This window comes from Mchenga conophoros, linkage group LG14 (genome assembly GCF_057382185.1).
Source record: "Mchenga conophoros isolate Kocher_MC1m ecotype Shallow Benthic linkage group LG14, M_conophoros_male_GT1.1, whole genome shotgun sequence".
In the NCBI taxonomy this organism is placed as follows: domain Eukaryota; kingdom Metazoa; phylum Chordata; class Actinopteri; order Cichliformes; family Cichlidae; genus Mchenga; species Mchenga conophoros.
The window spans coordinates 20,992,863-21,014,693 of NC_140539.1; the positions used below are offsets into that span (position 1 = coordinate 20,992,863).

The 21,831-nt window shown below is 42.1% G+C and overlaps 1 protein-coding gene across 1 annotated transcript; it reads left to right on the forward strand.

Annotated features, from left to right (window-relative positions):
* Positions 1-1,770: 1,770 nt before the first annotated feature.
* On the forward strand, positions 1,771-19,963 carry ccdc92ba (coiled-coil domain containing 92Ba). The gene is made up of 4 exons (XM_085243321.1): positions 1,771-2,268; positions 2,517-2,657; positions 6,969-7,016; positions 11,826-19,963. The coding sequence occupies exons 2-4, from the start codon at positions 2,525-2,527 to the stop codon at positions 12,557-12,559; spliced, it is 915 nt and encodes a 304-aa protein (XP_085099447.1). The 5' UTR covers positions 1,771-2,268; positions 2,517-2,524; the 3' UTR covers positions 12,560-19,963.
* The last annotated feature ends 1,868 nt before the right edge of the window (positions 19,964-21,831 follow it).

A 21,831-nucleotide genomic window follows, 5' to 3' on the forward strand; every position in this document is an offset into this window, starting at 1 on the left:
CTTCTTTTATTTTGAAAAACCAGAACTATTTTAACAGGGATTATTTTGTCCAAACTCCATCTTCTGCTATTATAAGTGCATTAAAATGTACAGATCACAGTGAATCTACGAAAAGCACTAAAGGTTAGATATGTTAACAAGTTTTAGAAAGAAATGCAAACAGCGTTTACTTCTTTATAGCCCAAACTAACTTTACACAGACCTACATTCATGTTGTATGTTCTTCACTTAGTCCTACAGGGAACTGGAGACCTGACCCGGTGTGCTGCTGGGATAGGCTCCAGCTGTGCAACCACTACCCAGAACTCGAGAAGAGTAAAAATGTTGGACGAGTTCGAATTTTAGCGACCTTGTCCTCAAGGTCAAAATCAGAAAAATCAACTTTTCTGATGATCAGCTACGATTTTCAAATTTAGGCTATATGTGCATCTACCAGGAGGCTGAGGGGGAGTGACAGTCGAGTTTTTGTTTTTTATTCTCTCGCCTGAAGGAGGGAGTATGTAATTGGAGCTATGTGTTTGTCTGTCTCTTTGTTAGCACTCTGGCATCCACAGTTTTTGAGTTTGTGTTAAATTTTTGTGACGGTAGATACCGGGGCTGATTTAATTTTGGTGAAAATCTGTTCAAGGTCATGCCACTTGTGAAAATTTCTAAAAAAAAAAATCTATATTACCCACAATTTTTTCTGAATAGTCTTCAAACTTCAGAATATACTAGCGTTTGGTGGACATGAGTAGCTAGGTTGGCTAAGCATTTGACCTTGGCCTTCACTGTGAGAGCCCAAGGTCAAAGTTCATATTGAAAAAAAAAAAAGTTAAGAAGCCATATTGAGTAATAAGTCAAGTTTTTCCCAGCTTATAGAAATCTAACCGTTTATTTGTGCCACTGTGCCTAGACCTCTTCCCCCTACTTTGCCCCCCATGTACAATTTTCTAGATCTGCCGCTGGTTAAAGGTTAGGTCCTCTCCAAAACTTTAGAGCAATACAATAATCACTGGGGGGCATAAGCACTTTCTTTGTTTGAAAGTAAAATTTAAAGTTTACTTTTTCAATACAAAATTATATGACTTCATAATGACACAAAAGATTTATATACTACACTAGATTTCCATATTAACAATGCTGGCATGAGCATAAAAGATCAAAGTTAGCATAGCCCTTATTCTCAAGTGCTCCTGTTATTACTATTAACCTTGCATTCCTTGTCCTGTAAACGACTCCCAAAAGGTCCAAATGAGGTCCCCAGCCCTCATGTTGAGAACCACTGCAGCAGTGTCTCGCTGTCCACGGTGCTGGAATCACGCGCATCCTTTTATTAAAGTGCACAAAGCAAACACGCTTCGTGCACGCGAGGCTTTAAAGTTTCGCGTCTTCACACGCACGAGCTGCGCCTTGATCCTCCACAGCAGCGGGCAACCTTTTTTGCGCCACGGACCGGTTTATGCCCGACAATATTTTCATGGACCGGCGTTTAAGGTGTCGCGGATAAATTCAACAAAATAAAACTAGTACCGGTACCGAAAAAAAGAAAATTTATTCATAACACACGTGAAAAGACCAAGGAAAACCGAGTAAACGATAACAAAATAACGCTGAAAACCGATAAAACCCTGAAAACTATACATTTCACACCTGAGCCTCAGCTCTCGCGGCCCGGTACCAAACGACTCACGGACCGGTACCGGTCCGAGGACCGGGGGTTGGGGACCGCTGCTCCACAGAGTCGACTCGGAGCGGTGATGTGCCGCTCAGCCAATCAGCTGGCGGACTGACCCCGTCGTACGATGTTCTCGCGTGTTCTGGTCACGATGGCTTGTTTTCATCACCGTCTTCAACTCGCTGCTCATCCAGCAGCTCGATGACGCCTCAGTTGGTGGGAGCGGAGGAAAGGTGCGCACGTTAAGAAAAAAAATGGACTGCGCACTTTGCTCGTCGGTTTTCAAAGCAGCTTCATGTTCCTGCTGCTGATGATCGACCCTGCAGATGTTTCAGCAGGGATTGTTTTTGGTGTCGGCGGATCGCGGTGCCATGCGTCGTTTTGCATTTTTACGCACCCATCCAGCCTCCTCCTCCTGCTCTTCCTCTGATCAAACAGCGTCACATGCTGCTGAAAAGCACTTAAACGCTCCAGATAAAATGTCTGGGTGAATGCGGCAGCCCGCAGGATTTGGACCGACGCCGGAGGCCAGCATGCTCGGACCGGAGGACGTATTTATAACGCTAGCAAATCACATTTCTTCACATTTTGGTACTTAACGTCAATTTAAGGTAAGCAGGGACACTTATATTATCTAATGAAATATAAGTCGAGGTTATCGGTCAGGCTTGATTTTTTTTTTTTTTGGTTATCAATGCCTTATTTATAGCTCCAGCATGACCTCAATTCCGAGCGGGCACTTCCCACTGAAGACAAAGTTACGTGGAGCCGCTGGAGCTCCTAGGTTGTAATCTGAATTTCTAAGTTAGTGTCTGGCAGGAGTAAACGCAGATTCTCTCCCCTTCTCTCGTCTCCTTAGACTCAGCCATGGGCGATGAGAGGAGTTTGTCTCAGCAGATAGAGGGTGTGGAGAGGAGCATGGTGTTCCTCAGGAAGGAGCACCTCTCCATGCTCCATGGTCTTCACCTGGAGATCCTTTCCCTGCAGAAACGATGCACAGGTGAGGGGTTCTCAGCTGCTGTTGCTGCTGTTTTTGAAAGTAAAGCCCTAAAAAACTCTACCTGACCCCCTACTTCTACTGACGCTAAAAATATATTTAACCACATGGCCTTTAGAGAATCAGCAGGAGTACTTCCTGGCTTCTTTAACCTCCTAAGACCCGAACTCTTTCATGGCATGCATTTTTAAATTCTCTTTGCTATTTGGACTGATTGGGACCTGATGAATGCAAAAACAAAGAATTACCAGATTTTTTTTTTTTTTAATTTTTTTTTTACATGATTTTTGCTTCTGAGAAAAATGAGATCCACATATCAGGACATTTGTTTTAAATTTCGACAGAACAGTGGCAGTATAATGTCCTCGTAAGTGGATATCAGGCCCTTGTAGAGCAAGATTTAGTATTTTGGTCTAGACAACCCAAAATGTGATGACCACATATGTGGAAGCCAGGTCCTACGAGGTTAAATCAGTTTTCCTCTTGGGTTTCTGCTATATGTTTATTTTAAATGACTTCTGTTACTTTATAGAATATAAGATGTGAGGATACACAATGTCTGAGTGTCCAAGATGTGTTTAAAAAAAATTTAAAACCCCTCCCAAAAAAAGTACCGAGTGGACACTGGAAGGTACATTTGTAATGTACATTTTAATTTTTAATCGTTTGCGGTCTTATGAGTTCATATTTAATTGAAGAATCCTTTTGGCTAATCCTCTTTAGGCATTGCTGGTGTTCTGCAGCTCTTTATTAATCAGCTAAGACCAATCTAATTGACCTTTTACCCTCAGAGAAAGGATTTACTGAGATTTTGGAAAACAGCCTTCTTTGAATGGGGTTTTAACCTCACAATAAACCATCAGACACTCTGATATTTTGATCCTGTCATTTCCCTGATTTCACTGAATTAAAACATTTAATTTTTTTAAGGAGACACATCCACTGAGCTAAAGCCTGTGTGTGTGTGTGTGTGTGTGTGTCCGTCCTCATTGTTCTTCTAATGTGTGTCTGCAGCACCACTCAGTGCCAGACAATGCTTACATGATGATGTCATGCTACAATTCCTGTAGATTGCATCATTTCCTGTTTGGTGCCTAATGGATGGTGCCTTCTTCCATTTAATCAAGCATCCAGATGCACATGAAAACACACACACACACACACACACACACAGAGTCTGGTATTAGCCTTCTTGTGGAGATGTTTTTGTTTATTTCTGGCTAACCATCAACCCTGTTATAATAATTCTAGCTTAAAAGCCTAAAATAGATCATCATTGGTTGGGACGTGAATCCTGTTATGTGAACAGTTTTTTGTCCCCAGTGCACAACCAGCAGCACACACATTAGTTAATTGACAGACACAGAAATACACGTGCTTTGTAATGAGTCCATGGGTCCTATAGCTTTAGTAATCCATACGAAGAGGATTGCAGGGGGTGGAGGAGGATGGGGGAAGGGCTGGGTCCATTATTTTGTGTTTCTCCCGCACACATGTCACATCTGCTCAGTGCAGCTGCGTGTGGCAATGACACCACCAACAGAGAGAGAGCTGGCCTGCTCTTTGCCATCTCCTCCTCTTCCTTTTGTTTCTGTGGGCTCTCCCACTGTAATGTGGGGCTCTTACAGATTGTTTATAGCAGTGGGGTTTTTTTTTTTGGTCCACATGGAGCTTCAGTCATATTTCTGTCAGCTGCAAGGAAACGAGGCCAAACCTGCGTAAAGACAGTACAGTGCATTTCTGCCCCCAGAAGTACGTGTACACAAATAAATCATCTTTCCTCAGCAGTTGGTGGCATCGGCCTGCTCTCCTCACTCCAGTTTGCTGTTGCCTTTAATTTCCACATTCCTCAGAGGTTTCTGTGGGATTGCACTCACTAAAAACAATACTCAGCAGCTGTTGCTGCTGAACATCTTTAAAGCTTCTCACGATGCCGTCGGGCCAGAGTGGAAAAGCTGTTAAAAGGTTTTCCATGCAAATGTCTTTTTAAGGCAAAGATCAAACAGTCGTATGTATCTGAACAAGCGAGGAAAAGGAAAGGAGGAGAGATGTCGCTTTTTTTGTCCGTGGTCTTTGAATATTTGCTTGTCACGGATTAGTTAGTTTTCTTTGCTGAACGTTTTTATTTGTAACTTGAGGCAGTGAAGAACAGATAGGCTAATGCAGTTTGCAGGACTCAGAGGTGTACCCTGCCAGCTCACTAATAAAGCGTGGAAGGTTACTGCAAGGTTGGGCTGACAGTGTTGTTGTGCACGTTAGTTCTGCCTTTTTTCTTTTTTTTCACTGTTCTCAACTCCAAGAGTTTCCTAATCAGCACATAAAGGCGCTTCTCTCTTCATGAGCTACAAGCTGCATCACTGTTTGTAAATGAGGTCTTCCTGTCTGGTCTAATGCGTTTTTTGTGCATCCCAGAAACGAGTTGCATTTGTCCTTCCAGATATCTTTCCAACGTTCAAGGTTGAATCGACTAAACAAAAGCCTTGAACGCTCAGTCAGGCTGCAGGAGATAAGACTGACCTACAAAGTGTTGCACACGCTGGATATTGCAATGTGCTGAGTGACTGATTTTCATTGTGTCAGGAATAATTCTTAGAGTTACGCTTATTCTGTGCTCCCCCGCTGCTAAATGAATTTCACGGAGTTTCAAGGCTCATGGAAGCTGTGAATGAGGGTGATAACTAGAAAATAAGATGCTTTCGAAGTCACTCACATTTGGGTGCAATCACTGAGTGTGCCTTTCTGGAGCTCCCCTTTTCTTTTTCACGCCTACCTTCCTTCCTTCTTTAACTCCCAACCCTCCACCCTCACACCCCCCATCTGTCTTTCTCTCTTCATGCCAGCTGCATGGGTGGGTGTGCTACAGTATGCTGACTGCAGAGGGAAGGAGAGAGGGTGTGACAGAGAGAGCAAGAGGAGAAGAAAGGCTAGGGATAACCAAGCCACACGCACATGATGGTACAGCCTGTTCTGTATACACTGCAAATTCTTCCATCAAAAAAAAAGCCTGAAGTTCACTGCTCATAATTTCTGACTTAAATAAACTCGAATATCTCAAGAGAATAAGAGTTTTTCTGGTCACGGGGGAATTAAATGAAGCACCGCTCTCTGTGTTGTGGTGTGTGCAGAAAAAGGCTGAATGTGGAGATTTTCCTGCTGCAGTCAGGCTGCTGTGGATGACCGTCGAGATGACTGACAGGACAGACACAACCAGCAGTCTGCCCCTCTGCACTCACTTATATGCAGAAATATAGTCCAAAAATCACTGAACGACTGAATACTTCAGTCTGACACATTATCTTAACATATCAGAAATGCTTTATTTTATCCATCTAAAAATATGCTGCATATCACACTGAGCATCTTTTAACATCACTGCCACTATTTGAGACTGTTGCTCCTGCCTGATATACCCCTAAAAAAGGCATTAATGGCTTGATCTTTTGATCAGATGCGTTTTATTGTCCAGAAAAGCTGCTGAGTTTCTAGTGCCTCTAATCTGCTTGCTTTGCTTTTATGGCTCAAGTGAAATGGACTCAAAGGCGAGCGCCTAATGTGAGACATAAAAGCCAGACAAAGCATACAGCAGACACAGATACAACAGAGAGATGCACATCTTCACTCAAGTGCTATACAAGGGGGGAAAAAAGAACTATTAAAATAATGTAAAGGTACTTTTAATGATATGATTGTAAGCTGTGGCTTTAAGTTGAAATGATTCTCTCGTACAAAGCACGACAGGATGTTTAGCTTCATCGGATGTTTTATTAAATGTGGCACAGCTCACGGGGATTGCATTTTTATTTAAATATATTCTGATTACACTGAGAGTGGCTCCACAGTGTGGTGGTTTACACGTTTGTTTAAGAAGCAAAAGATCCCCGGCGGTGGCACGAAAAACTTTTGGGGTTGGATTTGCCAAATCAAACTTGCAGAGAGATAGCTGGTAAAACAAAATATACATCAGAAAAGCAGTCAAAAGCAGCTTTTTCCACCATGCTGATTTCACTCCTATATCCCAAAAATAAGGATAATAAAATAAAATGCTAATATGACAAATGTGTCCTTACAGATCCAGACTGTGGCAGTCTCTAGCACTCAGTCTTTGATGTAAAGTTTCAGATTTTGTTTCATAAATTATGCATGAGCTCGCCGAGGATGTACTGCATCGAGCATCTGTTATGTTAACCACCAGCAGCAGCAAACACAAACTGTCAGCATACAGCTTTAATAAGACTCTGATCGCCTGCGTTTAATCTCTGATTTTTTGATTTCTCTCTCTTCCCGCTGTCTTTGTGTGTCTCTTGCATTTTTCAGAGTTGACAAGCGAGTTGAAGATGAAGCCTCCGGGCAGGAGTCAAATAGGTATGTTTGAGTTCACATACGCTCCCTTCACAGGCTCTTCCTAGTTCTCCTCTCTCTGCCGTGCCTGACTGTGTTCGTGCCTCTTGGATTTTTGTCATCTTTTTTTGGCTTTGAGGACACAAAGACAGCCACATGTTTACATCTCCCCGAGCTAGTTTTCACTCACCCTCCCCATACTCAGCTTTAACCCCCAGATGACCCCTGTCTCTCGCCATGCTTCCACCCTTGCATCCTCCAGGGAACAGATCTTTGTCGGCCACCGCTGCCTCTCTCTTCAGGAGGGAGGAGTCTCTGGTAAAGCCACGTGTGTAAAAAGATGCTACAGCTTCACACGTAAGATGAAGAAACTGTCTCAGCGGCTAAAGCGTACCTCGTGAAGGTGGCTCAGTGCAGAAAGAGGCACCATTTTGTCTCAGCGAATTGGAGACAGACTCCAGAAAGAGCAGTCAAAAGGCTGTATAAATGTGCGTGTGCTTGTAAAGAGTGCGGGAGGCAGGGGGGAGGAGATGTGCCTGGCTGCATTACTCAGCCATTAGATCCCATCTACTTTATCCAGGGCAGGTTATCCCCCCACTCACGATACATCATGCAGCACAGCCCTGTGTTCTCCTCCTCACCCCGGCAAATTGATCCATCCTCTTTTTTTTCGTCTTCTGCTCTCCTTTTTTCCTCGAGGTCCCGGTGGGGGTGTCCACTTACAGATTTTGCTGAGAGCGAGAGAGAAGGAGATGTAGGAAACAAGAGAGGAAAAGAAAGGAGAGAAGTAACAAGGGGGAGAGAGGAGGGCAATTAAGGCAAAAGGAAAGGCGGCAGAGTGCAGTCAGCTGCAGACATGGAGGCGTATGGATGGACGTAAAGTTCACATTAGGTAGTTCTATAGCAGGCGTATGAGTTTAGGTGGGGTGTGGTGATGGGCGAAAGAGAAGCCGGTCGGCCTTCAGAGGATCGATCCTGTAAGAAAAATGGAGAAAATAAAGAAATAAATGAGTAACAGAGATGAAACCCAATAAAAGGCCTGTCATGGACAGAGAAATTACATGAATGGGATACCATAAGCTGCAAGATGTTACAGTTTGGACCCCCAATTTCAAAGCTTTTGTCAGTATATGAAGCAGCTTATTAGGATTTTTCAGGTCGGTTTCCCTCTGGGCAGAAGGGTCAATGCCGGCCTCTGTGGTTATAATCCCCTGCTCCTCCTGCTCCTCCAGCAGCTTCTCCTGCTCAGTAAGCCCTGAGGTAACCGCACTGACTCAGGGCTTTTCACCCATACCTGCCTCTCATCCCTGTGGGGAATTTTACTGGAATAAAAAGAGATGAAAGCTCGTCTACAGAGGCAAAAAGGAGAAAAAGCAATGAGCAGTGTGCTGTGTTAAACACGACCTTGGCAGAGAAGGCGTTTAGTAGTAGCCTGAATGAAAGTCTGTGTCTGTGCAGTCTGTTTAAATGTGGGACTGTGTTGTGAGGACAAGCTTTGCATACTGTACAGAATATAATTCAATTCAATTCAATTCAATTTTATTTATATAGCGCCAAATCACAACAAAAGTCGCCTCAAGGCGCTTCATAGATACAGAGAAAAACCCAACAATCATATGACCCCCTATGAGCAAGCACTTTGGCGACAGTGGGAAGGAAAAACTCCCTTTTAACAGGAAGAAACCTCCGGCAGAACCAGGCTCAGGGAGGGGCAGCCATCTGCTGCGACCGGTTGGGGTGAGAGAAGGAAGACAGGATAAAGACATGCTGTGGAAGAGAGACAGAGGTTAATAACAGATATGATTCAATGCAGAGAGGTCTATTAATACATAGTGAGTGAGAAAGGTGACTGGAAAGGAAAAACTCAATGCATCATGGGAATCCCCCGGCAGCCTACATCTATTGCAGCATAACAAAGGGAGGATTCAGGGTCACCTGGTCCAGCCCTAACTATATGCTTTAGAAAAAAGGAAAGTTTTAAGCCTAATCTTAAAAGTAGAGATAGTGTCTGTCTCCCGAATCCAAACTGGAAGCTGGTTCCACAGAAGAGGGGCCTGAAAACTGAAGGCTCTCCCTCCCATTCTACTTTTAAATACTCTAGGAACAACAAGTAGGCCTGCAGAGCGAGAGCGGAGCGCTCTAATAGGGTGATATGGTACTACAAGGTCATTAAGATAAGATGGGGCCTGATTATTTAAGACCTTGTATGTGAGGAGCAGGATTTTGAATTCAATTCTGGATTTAACAGGAAGCCAATGAAGGGAAGCCAAAACAGGAGAAATATGCTCTCTCTTTCTAGTCCCTGTCAGGACTCTTGCTGCAGCATTTTGGATTAGCTGAAGGCTTTTCAGTGAGTTTTTTGGACATCCTGATAATAATGAATTACAGTAGTCCAGCCTGGAAGTAATAAATGCATGAACTAGTTTTTCAGCGTCACTCTGAGACAGGATATTTCTAATTTTAGAGATGTTGCGCAAATGGAAGAAAGCAGTCTTACATATTTGTTTAATATGTGCGTTGAAGGACATGTCCTGGTCAAAAATGACTCCAAGGTTCCTCACCGCGTTACTGGAGGCCAAGGTAATGCCATCCAGAGTAAGAATCTGATTAGATACCATACTTCTAAGATTTTCAGGGCCGAGTACAATAACCTCAGTTTTATCTGAATTAAGAAGCAGAAAGTTAGCGGCCATCCAGGTCTTTATGTCTTTAAGACATTCCTGCAGTTTAACTAATTGGTGTGTGTTATCTGGCTTCATGGACAGATAGAGCTGGGTGTCATCTGCATAGCAGTGAAAATGTATGCTATGTCTTCTAATGATACTGCCTAAGGGAAGCATGTATAATGTAAACAGAATTGGTCCTAGCACTGAACCCTGTGGAACTCCATAATTAACCTCAGTGTGTGAAGAGGACTCTCCATTTACATGCACGAATTGGAGTCTATTAGATAGATATGATACAAACCACTGCAGCGCAGTACTTGTAATACCTACAGCATGTTCTAATCGCTCTAATAGGATATTATGATCAACAGTATCGAACGCTGCACTGAGGTCTAGCAGGACAAGCACAGAGATGAGTCCACTGTCAGAGGCCATAAGAAGATCATTTGTAACCTTCACTAAAGCTGTTTCTGTGCTGTGATGAGCTCTGAAACCTGACTGAAACTCTTCAAATAAACCATTCCTCTGCAGATGATCTGTTAGCTGTTTGACAACTACTCTTTCAAGGATTTTTGATATGAAAGGAAGGTTGGAGATTGGCCTATAATTAGCTAAGACTGCTGGGTCTAGAGATGGCTTTTTGAGTAAAGGTTTAACTACAGCCAGCTTGAAGGCCTGTGGTACATAGCTGATTATTAGAGATAGGTTGATCATATTTAAGATCGAAGAATTAATTAATGGCAGGACTTCTTTGAGCAGTTTTGTAGGAATGGGGTCTAAAAGACACGTTGATGGTTTGGAGGAAGTAATTATTGAAGTTAACTCAGAAAGATCAATTGGAGAAAAAGAGTCTAACTTAATATCAATGGTACTAAGAGTAGCTGTAGATAATATTACATCTGTGGGATGATTATTGGTAATTTTTTCTCTAATGATAAAAATTTTATTTGTGAAGAAGTTCATGAAGTCATTACTAGTTAACGTTAAAGGGATGGTTGGCTCAAAAGAGCTCTGACTTTTTGTCAGCCTGGCTACAGTGCTGAAGAGAAACCTAGGGTTGTTCTTATTTTCTTCAATCAGTGATGAATAGTAAGATGTTCTGGCTTTGCGGAGGGCTTTCTTATAAAGCAGCAAACTACTATATAAATGCTTATGGAGCAGCATTAGCTCTGCTTTGGTGATAAGAAGTGAAACACATGAATCAAGCTGTAGCTTCTGTTTTTCTCTGATCCACAAATTCGGCATGTGAGCATCAGTCGGCCTGCAGTGGGCAGGACATATTAAAGATATCAAATATCACAGTAACACACAGATCTTCCCATAATATGGACCGAACGGCCTCACAAAAAACGACCCTTCATTATCAAACATCAGAATGGAAACGAGGACAATATTAGTTTGATCCACTGACCAAAAAAAAGTGATTGATCGAGAATTTTGATTATTTATCAATCAGAAAATATTTATCTTTTCATTTTTTAGGTCAGGAGAAAATGTTTATATTTCTCCAGAAAAAAATCATTCTGATTATTTTATCACATAAAGAAAAATGGTGGGATGCCCACCCCAGGATGGAAATGAGAGCAGGAGATTGACAGATGGATCGGTGCAGCGTCTGCAGTAATGTGGATGCTGTACCGGTCTCAGCTCAGCTCTGTCTTCATGGTGATGACGCAGCTGAGCTTCACAGCAAATCTGACGATTTACTGGTCGATCTGCGCTGTTATGGCCATCAGCTGTGGGTAGTGACCAAAATAATTCGATTGCTGATGCAAGCGGCAGAAAATGAGATTCCTCTGAAGGGTGTCTGGGCTCCTTAGAGATTGACTGAGGAGCTCGGTCACTTAGGAGTGGCTCAGAGTTAATGCTGCTCCTCCAGATTTAAAGGAGCTGTTTTGGCGCCTCCTAAATGAAGTATTTTGGGCATGGTAAACTGGGAGGAGGCCCTGTGGTAGGAAAAAATGGATAATGATGTTATGAGGGAGCACCTCAACAGTTGAGATGGGTGGGACATGGGAGGTCTGGGTGTCTCTACAACAGAAGATGGATTGATGGATGGTAAAACAGAGGAGAGTATGTTGCATACCAGAGAGGTTTCCATAAATGTGAAACAAACTTTATTCTGAAACTCTACATGTTCATAATTTGCATTTCTGGTCTGCATCAGAATTGCAGGAGGAAGAGGAGCTCTTGGAAGCTCGCAGTCTGGAGGTTGAAAACCGCCTGGCAGAAAAGGAGTGCGCCTTGGGAGAGCTTAGGAAGGAGCTCACTCAGAAAGGGGCTTTGGTGGGAGTTCTCAGAGCCAATCTTAAGCAAAAAGAGCGCCATTTTCTGGAGGAGCTGAAAAGCCGCAGCCACTGTTCGACCGTCCTTAACACGGAGCTGCAGAAACAAACCGAGGCTGCGGCATACCTCTCCTTCCAGCTGCACGCTGCGAGGCAGAAACTGCACCAGCAGCGGATGCAGCAGAGGCAGGGCCTGCTTTCCAGGGCCAACAACCAGGGGCTCCAGTACGGTGCTGAGTATAACTCCACAGTTTCTCCACAGATGCTTTCAGGAGCTTCGCCTTCTTCTCCTGTGGTTAAACCAAAACGTAAGAGCGCTAGGGCTTCCTCGAGAGTTGAGCGTTCCCGAGAGTGTGTGCCGACAGAGAAAGTGACGGGCCCTGCAGAGCCCACAGCCATGCCGGACCCTGCTCTCTTCCTCCACCCTCGAAGGCACAGGGCCCGCTCCAGGCACAGTGCGGCACAAAGACAGCCTCCACTGGGCATGGAGAAGGAAGAAGAGGAGGACGATGAAGGGGCAGGGGGTGGGGAAGGGCCAGTGGAGCCCCAAGATGAAGCTGCTAGACTGGTGTCTTCAGCAGCAGCGCCTCCTGCTGCGGAGACGCAAGCAGATTAGTAACTACTGTGACATGTGCATTTCAACCACTGTATCATCTGTCAGACTGTTAATGGTGATAACTGTTGTTCTGCACCTTGACTGAATCCACACTGAGACTGGTTTTAGCCATTTTATTATATCACACTCACTATACGCTCTTTTTAAAATATGAACTTTGAAGTAACCTTAAATAACTCGCAAAAGTCAGTAAGTGTCACTTTAGGTCAGTCTTTTAAACTAGAAGGAATTGTTTACACTGCTGTCAGATACTCTCTGCATACTGCGGGGCCTTATTTTATGGTAGCCCCCCCTTCTTGGTTTGAGTTTGACCGTGGTAGCAGTCATTTAGAGTGGACTAGAAGCTGCTGTGGTAGTTGTGTTACCCAGGCAGCTGTGACCTTTAAAGGCCCTTCATAAATCACCCTAGGTGGCTGAGTGTTTGCGTGCGGCACAGCTGAATATATCTGAGGTGGTAGGCACATGAAAAAACGATTGATCCCCAGGAAATTCCTCACTTTGAATAGAAACATACATAGTTTGTTGTTGTTGTTGGGTTTTTTGGGTTGTTTTTTTTACTTCTTTTTGGAAAAAATCCATAGCCATGCATCAAAGTCCCCGGTGTAATCTGAAAAACAGAAGTAATCAGTCCAGGCAACGATTTTTAAGGAAACTTGCTTTAAATAACTGCACGGTACAAATCACATTTTCACAGCAGACTTTAGATATCTCTGTCAGTTTTACCTGGCATCAAGGCCGTGTCTAAAATGAATATCATGCTCACTCAACAGGCACTAACTGCCAGAGTTACTAAAATGTTGCCCGGCACAGTAAAAAGTACGATCAGCATCCAGAAAGAGATCACAGTGACAAGATTGCCTGTGATATGTTGATATTAAATATGTAATTTTGGGAGTTCCCTTCTCAAGGTGCAAAATATAAGAAGGAGAATGTTTAAATCAAGCACGCACACTAATTTAATAATGCAATTTACTTTTAATTGTGCCGATATTTAACACAGAATAAAAGCAGGTCTTATTTTTTTTAACTTGATGCTGAAATTGACCGTTCAAAAAGCAGCGCAACTTTTGTAAAGCACGCTATTTTGCCCTTTTTAATAAATCTGGCCCTAAACTCTTCTCTGTAACCAGCAGAATGCCTGTTTGAGAAACACTCCCTAACAGCAGCCTGGTTACGTTTGGGCAACAAAGCTACAAGGCTGGTTTGAGTCAGAGTACACCTGTTTAACAATGTCACCCACATCACAGAAAGCCTGAAGGCAAACTGTTGCCATGTGCAAAGCAGCCAATCAGTGTTTCAACTAACAACAAAGCGTTTTCCCACAGCCCGCCTTCACTGTTCTGGTTAGTGACCAGATCATGATACACTTTAGAGCAGCGATTCCCAACCCCCGGGCCACAGACCAGTACAGGTCCAAGAGTCGTTTGGTACAGGGCCGCGACAGTCGAGGCTAACCCTAACCCGGTTTTCAGGGTTGTTATCGGTTTTTATCATTATTTTTTTTATCGTTTTATCGTTAACTTGGTTTCCCTGTGTCTTTTCCCGTGTGTTATGAATAAATCGTCTTTTTTTGTACAGGTTTTATTTTGTTGTATTTATCCGCGACACCTTAAAGGCCGGTCTGTGAAAATATTGTCGGACATAAACCGGACACAAATCCGTGGCGCAAAAAAGGTTGGGGACCGCTGTTTTAGAGTGGACCTATTATGCTTTTTTTTAAATTATTTTTGTTGTAAATACAGTTCTAAGCAAATTTATTAGATCACCAAAAATTCTGTTCAGGAATGCAAGTAAATTAATACAATTTGGCATCTCAACCAAAAAAATATAATGTGCTTTAATATTGTTTTTATACTTTTTTTTTTCTACAGCAGCTGATTTGAAAGTAATAATTGACGACAATAATTATATTTTAGCATTAAAAATGTGCATACAGAATATTAACCATTACAGAAACATTAAAAAAAAATTAGTTACAGATACTGTTCGCTTAGGGCAGCTGAGGCATAAACCTTACACTGGGCGGTGGTCTAATACATTTCTTAAGTACTGTATGTAAGGCAAAAGCTCAGTCTACTGCCTCTGCATGATGAAGGGAGGAGATATCCTTATGTGGTCCTCTCAGGCTCCACCCACCTATCGTCCAAACCTTCTGCTTATGAGAGGCAACCAATCAGAAGAAGGCTGGCTTAAAGGGTAAGGAGCTACAACAGCTTGTTTCAGTCAGTGGATGAGGGCAAGTGTAAGATGAAGAAGAATTATTTTGAACTGTGAATCGTGCAAATCTGAAGTCCTGAAAGGTACTAAAGGTCATTAGACTTTTGTTTGTCTACATCAATCTCAGCCAACAGGTTAAAAAAACATTAGAAAAAGACAAAATATTATCACTACATTACTAAGAAAGCATCACAACTTGTCATTCATTTTTAAATAGCGGTAGAGATACAATTTGAAAATAACTAACTTAATTCCTTTAAGGTACACAGTATATTTTATCAGTGCCTGTCTCTAAAGGAGGAGCGGTCAGCCACATGAAACTTCAGTCTGTATGTTTTAAGAAGTGATGGATTGGGGTGGTGTGCTGCCTTTCCTTTGCAGGGCCTGCTTTGCGTGTAAACAGGCCACATGCTGGTGATAATCAGTTCTGACTCACTGGACTGTGCACTTTACTCAGGTGTGGGCTGTGTACAGAAAACACACACGTACGATGCCTTCTTCGGCATATTTGTGTTTGAGGGTCTTGTGTTGTTTTGTTTCACTTTTTTTTTCTTTTTTTCTTTTTTTTTACCTCAGGAAAAAAAATTAGATTTCTTGATGTGTCTGATGATGTGTCTTACACTGAAGAGCCGGATGATTGTTTTGATGGAATTTCCTTTCACATTTTTTTAAAAACACATTTAACAAATTCCCAAACTAGCCTTGTGAGTGCACACGGATGCAGTGGCTGTTACCCTCTGTTATCAAAACACATGCATATGGTGGCCCCTAGTGAAACAATGAGCAAACAGCATGAAGCAAGCAGGTGAAATCAACCTTTTATGCTACGGCTTGCATTAACGGCGCCCGTTTATGACTTTACCATCATATACACTGCAACTACTGCCTTATAATATATAAGAGGAGTCGTGATGTAATAAACGTGCACGCGGACTCAAAGGAAACTACAAGTCTTTACTTAACGGATGGTTTCCTTTTATACAACTCTGGTTGGGGTTTGCATATAAGTCAGATCACAGTTTTTCTTCAATGCTTTCCTTGAGCCATAACCTAACTGAGTAACCGCAGCTTGATGCGAGTCTTCCTGTAAGACTGAATTTGATTGTAAGGATTTTCTTTCACTCCTAAGCCACCGGTTAGCGGCTTAGCATCATGTTTGTAGGACTATTATTAATAAAGCAATATATATTGTATATTTATATATTATGAGTAGGTGAGGTCAGCTGGTGTAAGGACATTTGAGGCGTGAAAAGAGTTTCTATCTTTGTAATTTTTCAGCTCACAGTGTTTTCGCTTTATTTTTTTTCTGAACTGTCCGATGGATTGTTCCATTTTAAAGTTTTGTCACTGACTCTTTATGAGATGAGTTGCTACGCTAAATGTTAAGGGATTCAATGATATGTTGCACGTGACGCAGCGGTGAGTAAATCGGCATATTCTTATGCCACCTGAAAAGGTCTGGATGCAACCTGAGTGAAGTACACTTTTTCTTTCTTTTGTTTTCTTTTGTTTTGTTTTTTAGCAAAGAAATGCGAACATGACAAGGGTTTCCATTCACCTCTTAGCTGGGAAGCCATTAGCATGACCGTGTGCACTATTCTTCCTCAAGTTTTATGAGATAGTCGGTGATATAAGTGCAAAGCTGTCTTGTCCAAAACAGTTTCTCTGACAGGGAAAACTGAGCTTTAGACTGTTAGACTCCATGAGTTAATCACTGCACCTCCTATCCAGGTAGATTCAACTCTCCATCCACCTGTAATCATCAGTTTAATAGATTTCACAGCAGATGATCCATGCTTTTTATGTAACATCAAAATACTGGCTGCTGTACGCATCTTTGCTACAGTTCTTACAACTCAGAGACTGACGACTTGTTTGTCTGCCTTGAGGGAAAACGCTAATGAGCCAAAGAGGCCCACCACTGAAATTAGCACAAAGACAAACTGTGCGACGCCTAACGAAGATGTCTTTCTTTCAACAAAATCTTCACTGCCTCAGAGCATAGCATACTATATCTCACATCATGCAAACAAACGGTAATGATCTGCACAAATCCGCAGAGAACGTCTTCCATCTTTCAAAACACTCATGTGACTCTAATCCTCATATCGGTCACATGACAGCAGCATCTCTGTCAGTTTTACTCTTCCAGGTCTTTGTGGTGACTCCTGGTTGATTTTCCGACTTACAGAAGCATTTTCAGGGCACCGTGAAGCATCTCGTTTGATGTGTTATGTGGTTTCTAGCAATAATACCCAACATGCAAAACAGAGAGAGGTTGCTCTGGGTTGTTATTTGCTAATGACTGATTACCGCATATACTGTGTTTGCTTCCTACAGTGATTTACTGTACCCATAACCCAAATAAATTGGAAGGTTGTCGAGTCTGCTTCTTGCTTTGTCAATAAAGTGATTAAATTATTTTGTATTCATGTATTATTATAGTTTCCTTTGATGTGGGAATGAGCATCAATGGGTCTGTTACACGGTAAAATATTACTATTAAAATATGTGATTAGTTTCTGTCTCTAAACAATGTGGTAAAACCATCAACCCGTCTCTGCTGCTTATCCTTTTCAGAATTGAATTCAGGTTGATTTCGCTGAATGCTCAGAAAGCATGCAGGCTAGCCCAACTTTGCATGTGTCAGGTTATGTGTAACATATTGTCTGTGTCTGCATGGATGAGCAGGCAGTCTTCCTAGCAGAAAGCAGATACTTTGTGCACTTTATGTATGAACAGAAAGTGGCTGTGGCTCAGGAGGAAGAGTGGCTTGTCTACTAACCCAAAGGCCGATCCCTTAGCTCCCCTAGTTCACATGTCAAAGTATCCTTGGACTTATACTGAACCCCGAGTTGACCCTAACACATCATCGGACTGAGACTGTGTGAGATTGTTAGGTTAAAAGTGTGTAACAATAAAAAAAGATTTGCTTACATGAATGTGTGTGTGAACGCAGAATGAGATTTTTAGTAAGAAACAGCTCTGAGGGCTTAAACTGACTGGAAAAACATTTACTAATGCCAGTCCATTTACCTCCTAGGCGAGGTGTTTGGGGCATGTCCTACTGGGAGGTTGTCTCAGGGCAGACCAAGACCTCGCTGGAGCAATTATATCTCTTGACTGGGTTGGGAACAACTCAATGTCACTCAACGGATGAGCTGGAAAAGGTGGCTGGGGTGAGAGGGTTCTCTGCTTAGACTGCTGTCTTTGCGACTCAAACCTGGAAAAGTAATAGAGAATGGATGGATGGATGGATGGATGGATGGATAGATAGATAGATAGATAGATAGATGAATCTCAGTGAGCTGCTGGAAGTGAGGAGCTAGTGTGAGTGACACAAGCTCATGTGTCTGTGTCAAACTAGAGATGGCACGATACCACTTTTTTATGTCCGATACCGATACCGATATCATAAATTTGGATATCTGCCGATACCGATATGAATCCGATATAGTGTTTTTTAATCAACAAAACTGTTTTTTAAATATCTTGCTGCATTTTGTATAAGTTCATACTCAAGTTTAAAACAACAACTACACTAAAGCTATTCTGTTATACCTGTATGCAAAAAAAAATATTTCATAGTTCAGCAATACTGATCAATCTAATAAACTTAAACCTACACCATCCTCCCTATTCTGGTATTTTAAAGAGTACTTAGCATAAATATTAAGCAACCTAACTAATAGGGTTCCAACTCCCAGCAACAACAAAAATAAATAAATAAAAAATAGGGAACCACCCCTCACGCTCCACCTCATGATGCTTAATCGACGTAATCAACCTTAATTTGATGCAGTGTGAAAAAAAATGCACGGAAATCAATTCTTTTTCAAGAAATATTAAATAGATTCAACATCTTTCTTCAACAAAATTGCAGACTGCACAGATGGTACCTTCCCAAAGGAAAAAGTACTATAGCTTACTAGGGTATATATATTAGACTTAATAGTCACTATATACAGTAATGGACTTCTATTCATTTTACATCAAATTAAAACTTTGGGTGTAAGATTCAGATAAATATTAAATAATTAAAAGCGAGACATCTTAAATGAGAATAAGAAAGAAAAGTATGTCTTTGTGCCCCCTTTTCCCTGTTCATGCCCTATCGGCCCCCCTGGCTAAACTTTGCTAGATCCGCCCCTGCACAGTTACAGCCGTCAGCTACGTAGAAAAAGATCCTCGAGTAGAAAGTAATATTAAATACATTCTAACAACAGCTGATCAAGCTTAAACGTGCTGCTGTTGTTCAGCCGCTGGTTTCCTCTTTCTGGTGCAAAGTGGGCCAAAAACAAACAAGAGACAGGGACTCGCGACAGAAAAGCCGATCAGCTGATCGTTAAGCAGTTTCATGATTGAAGTAGGAGCCGGAGAGCGAGAGGCAGTCGCTTGTTAAGCTTAATGCAGGAATGCTTTACAAACATTCAGAGATGGACTTACACACTTGCTTTACTTCTCTCGGGGATAACTTTGTCGGAGATGAAATGCCGGGTTGCTAGCGAAGCTCCACATGCTATCCAGACCACAACAGGTCCCGCATGCCACAGCCGCTCTATCACGTGATGCATACTGCTCCGACGTGCTAACGTTCTGAGGCGAGTTATGGCGTGTTGCAAGTTTTGTGAGGTGCTTTCGTGATATTTAATGGATCGGATTACATTTTTTATTTTTCTCCGATATCCGATCTAGTAATTTAGGTCAGTATCGGACCGATACCGATACGTAATATCGGATCGGTCCATCTCTATGTCAAACTGTTAAAGTTCAGCGAAATCAACCTGAATTCACTTCTGTTTTATTGGTGAAGCACCAACAACAGGTGCCTCATGGTAGAGGTCTGCGCGGGAATGTTTTTTTAGTCCCGCTCCTGCCCGCTCCCGCAAGGTTTTGTACCGCACCCGACCGCTCCCGCTGTATATTCAGTCTTTGTTCACCCGCTGCCCGCTTAGAATAATTTTCTACCCGACCCGACCGTTCCCGCTAAATTTAGATCTGGTTTCCAAAATCTCACATTTAAATGGGGTACCACCAAAAAATAGAGATAACAGATAAAACTGCAGGTTGTGCAATGATTGTATTTATTTTTCTTAAACAAGATGCATTTATCTGTCAACATGCAACATTTATCTTTTAACATGGAAAACGTGTTGCAAAAATAAAATAAATAAAAACGAATACAGCATTGTGGCCTACTTGTTATTTTTATGTAAAATACAAACGTAACATTTTTCTGTCAACACAGTAGGGAAAGTGTCGCGAAAAAAAAAAAGTCACTTAAAATTGTAAACAAAAGAACAAAATAGTTGGCCACTGCGAAATTAAATGGTTGTTTAAACTATCAGTTTAACGAAAAAATGTCCCAATGTCGAATTCAAGGTCTCTCCTACAAAAGAAAATATGCATATATAAATACAACAATAAACGACATCTCAAAATTATAAACTATTAATCAAATGAACGAAACTTACTTAAAAAATCCAAATTATTTTAAATTTCCATGCAGGAAAAGAATGTCACTGACTGATGAGGGTTTCAGTACTGAACGTCTCTCCTCCAAAATCCGACCACAAAGGCTGAATGCTCTCTCGGAAGGTGCACTCGTTGCCGGGATGCAGAGGACAAATCTTGCAAGGTTGCTCAGGGCAGGGAACTGGGAACTGTTGGAATTCCACCACTGCAAAATGTTTTGTTGACTTGATAATTCAAGTTTCATGGTCCTGTACTCCTGAATCGGAATATCTAGTGATTTTGATCCACATGATTCTTCCTCTTCCTCCCAATCTGAAAATTTATGAAGAACAGTAGGCCTTTTGGCAGGTGTTGGTTCAACATCCTCATCATGTGCATGATCAAACTTTAAATCTTCGATCATCTCCTTGACTCCCTGTATCACATTCTGTCGCCCTCTTTCATCTAACATTCTCAGACCTCGCAGATTTGGTGTCAGAAAGGTTGCTATTTTATAAAGCATGTGAACAGAATGGGATGAAGTGCTGTCTGCTGACAGTAATTCTTTCAGCCGTGTTACACAGACGGTTGCAATTTCAGAGAGCAGAGGGTCTTTTGTGGCTGATGTACAGTGCTCAATTAATCGCACAGACCACGGAAGAACAAGTGAGGCACTGGGAGCTGTGTTATCAGTTTCCAAGTCATCAGTTGCCTCTTTGAAGGGTTTTAGGAATGATACTAGTAACTTAAGAGTACTGATGCTAATGCGTCCGATCTTGTCATAATTATTGCTCTCAGTCAGCACAGATGCAATGTCTTCATACTGTTCCAAGACAGAATTTAACATGTCAAAGTTAGAGTTCCATCGTGTCTCTATGGATTGTTTCAGTGACTTTTTAAGCTTGCCCTGCTGTCCTGAGTGTTTGAAATATGTAACCAACTTTTTAACATCAGTCAGAAGGATAGCGATCTCTGGAGACTTTTCGATTATGGCAGTACCAAACGCACTGGAGAGAGTCACGTTTAGTATGTGCGCTGTGCAGTTTAGCCTCGTGTATTCTCGTAAGGCACTGATCATGTTGGCTCCACGATCTGTGACAAAAATAATCTTTTTGCCCATGTCTGTCGCATCAATGCCAAACACTCTGAGATTCTGCAGCAGGTGCCTTCGAATGTTTTCACCTGTCTTTGAGGTGCTTGGGTCAAAAGGGGCAGCAAAAAGCACTCTTGAATGTAGCTCAGATTGCTCATTAACGTAATGGATGGTTGCAGACAAAAAGGACGTTTTTCGATATGTTTCTGTCCATATGTCTGCTGTAACAGCGCATCCAAACTTCGATATTGTTGCAGTGATTTCCTCCACAACATGTTTACGTAGACTCTGAGCCCTCATTTCAACATTTCTTGACACCGTTGTGGGGTGTGGTAGTATCTCACAGACATCGAATTTTCCTATTCTTGCTGCTGTGTCGACCAAATGTTGGGCCAGCTGTGTGAAGCCTTTTCCAGAGATGGTATCATACGGTCGAATGTCTTGGCAAACAAACTGAACACATTTGTCTCTGGTTTCTTTTTTAAACTTCTCTGGCACCAGCAAAGAT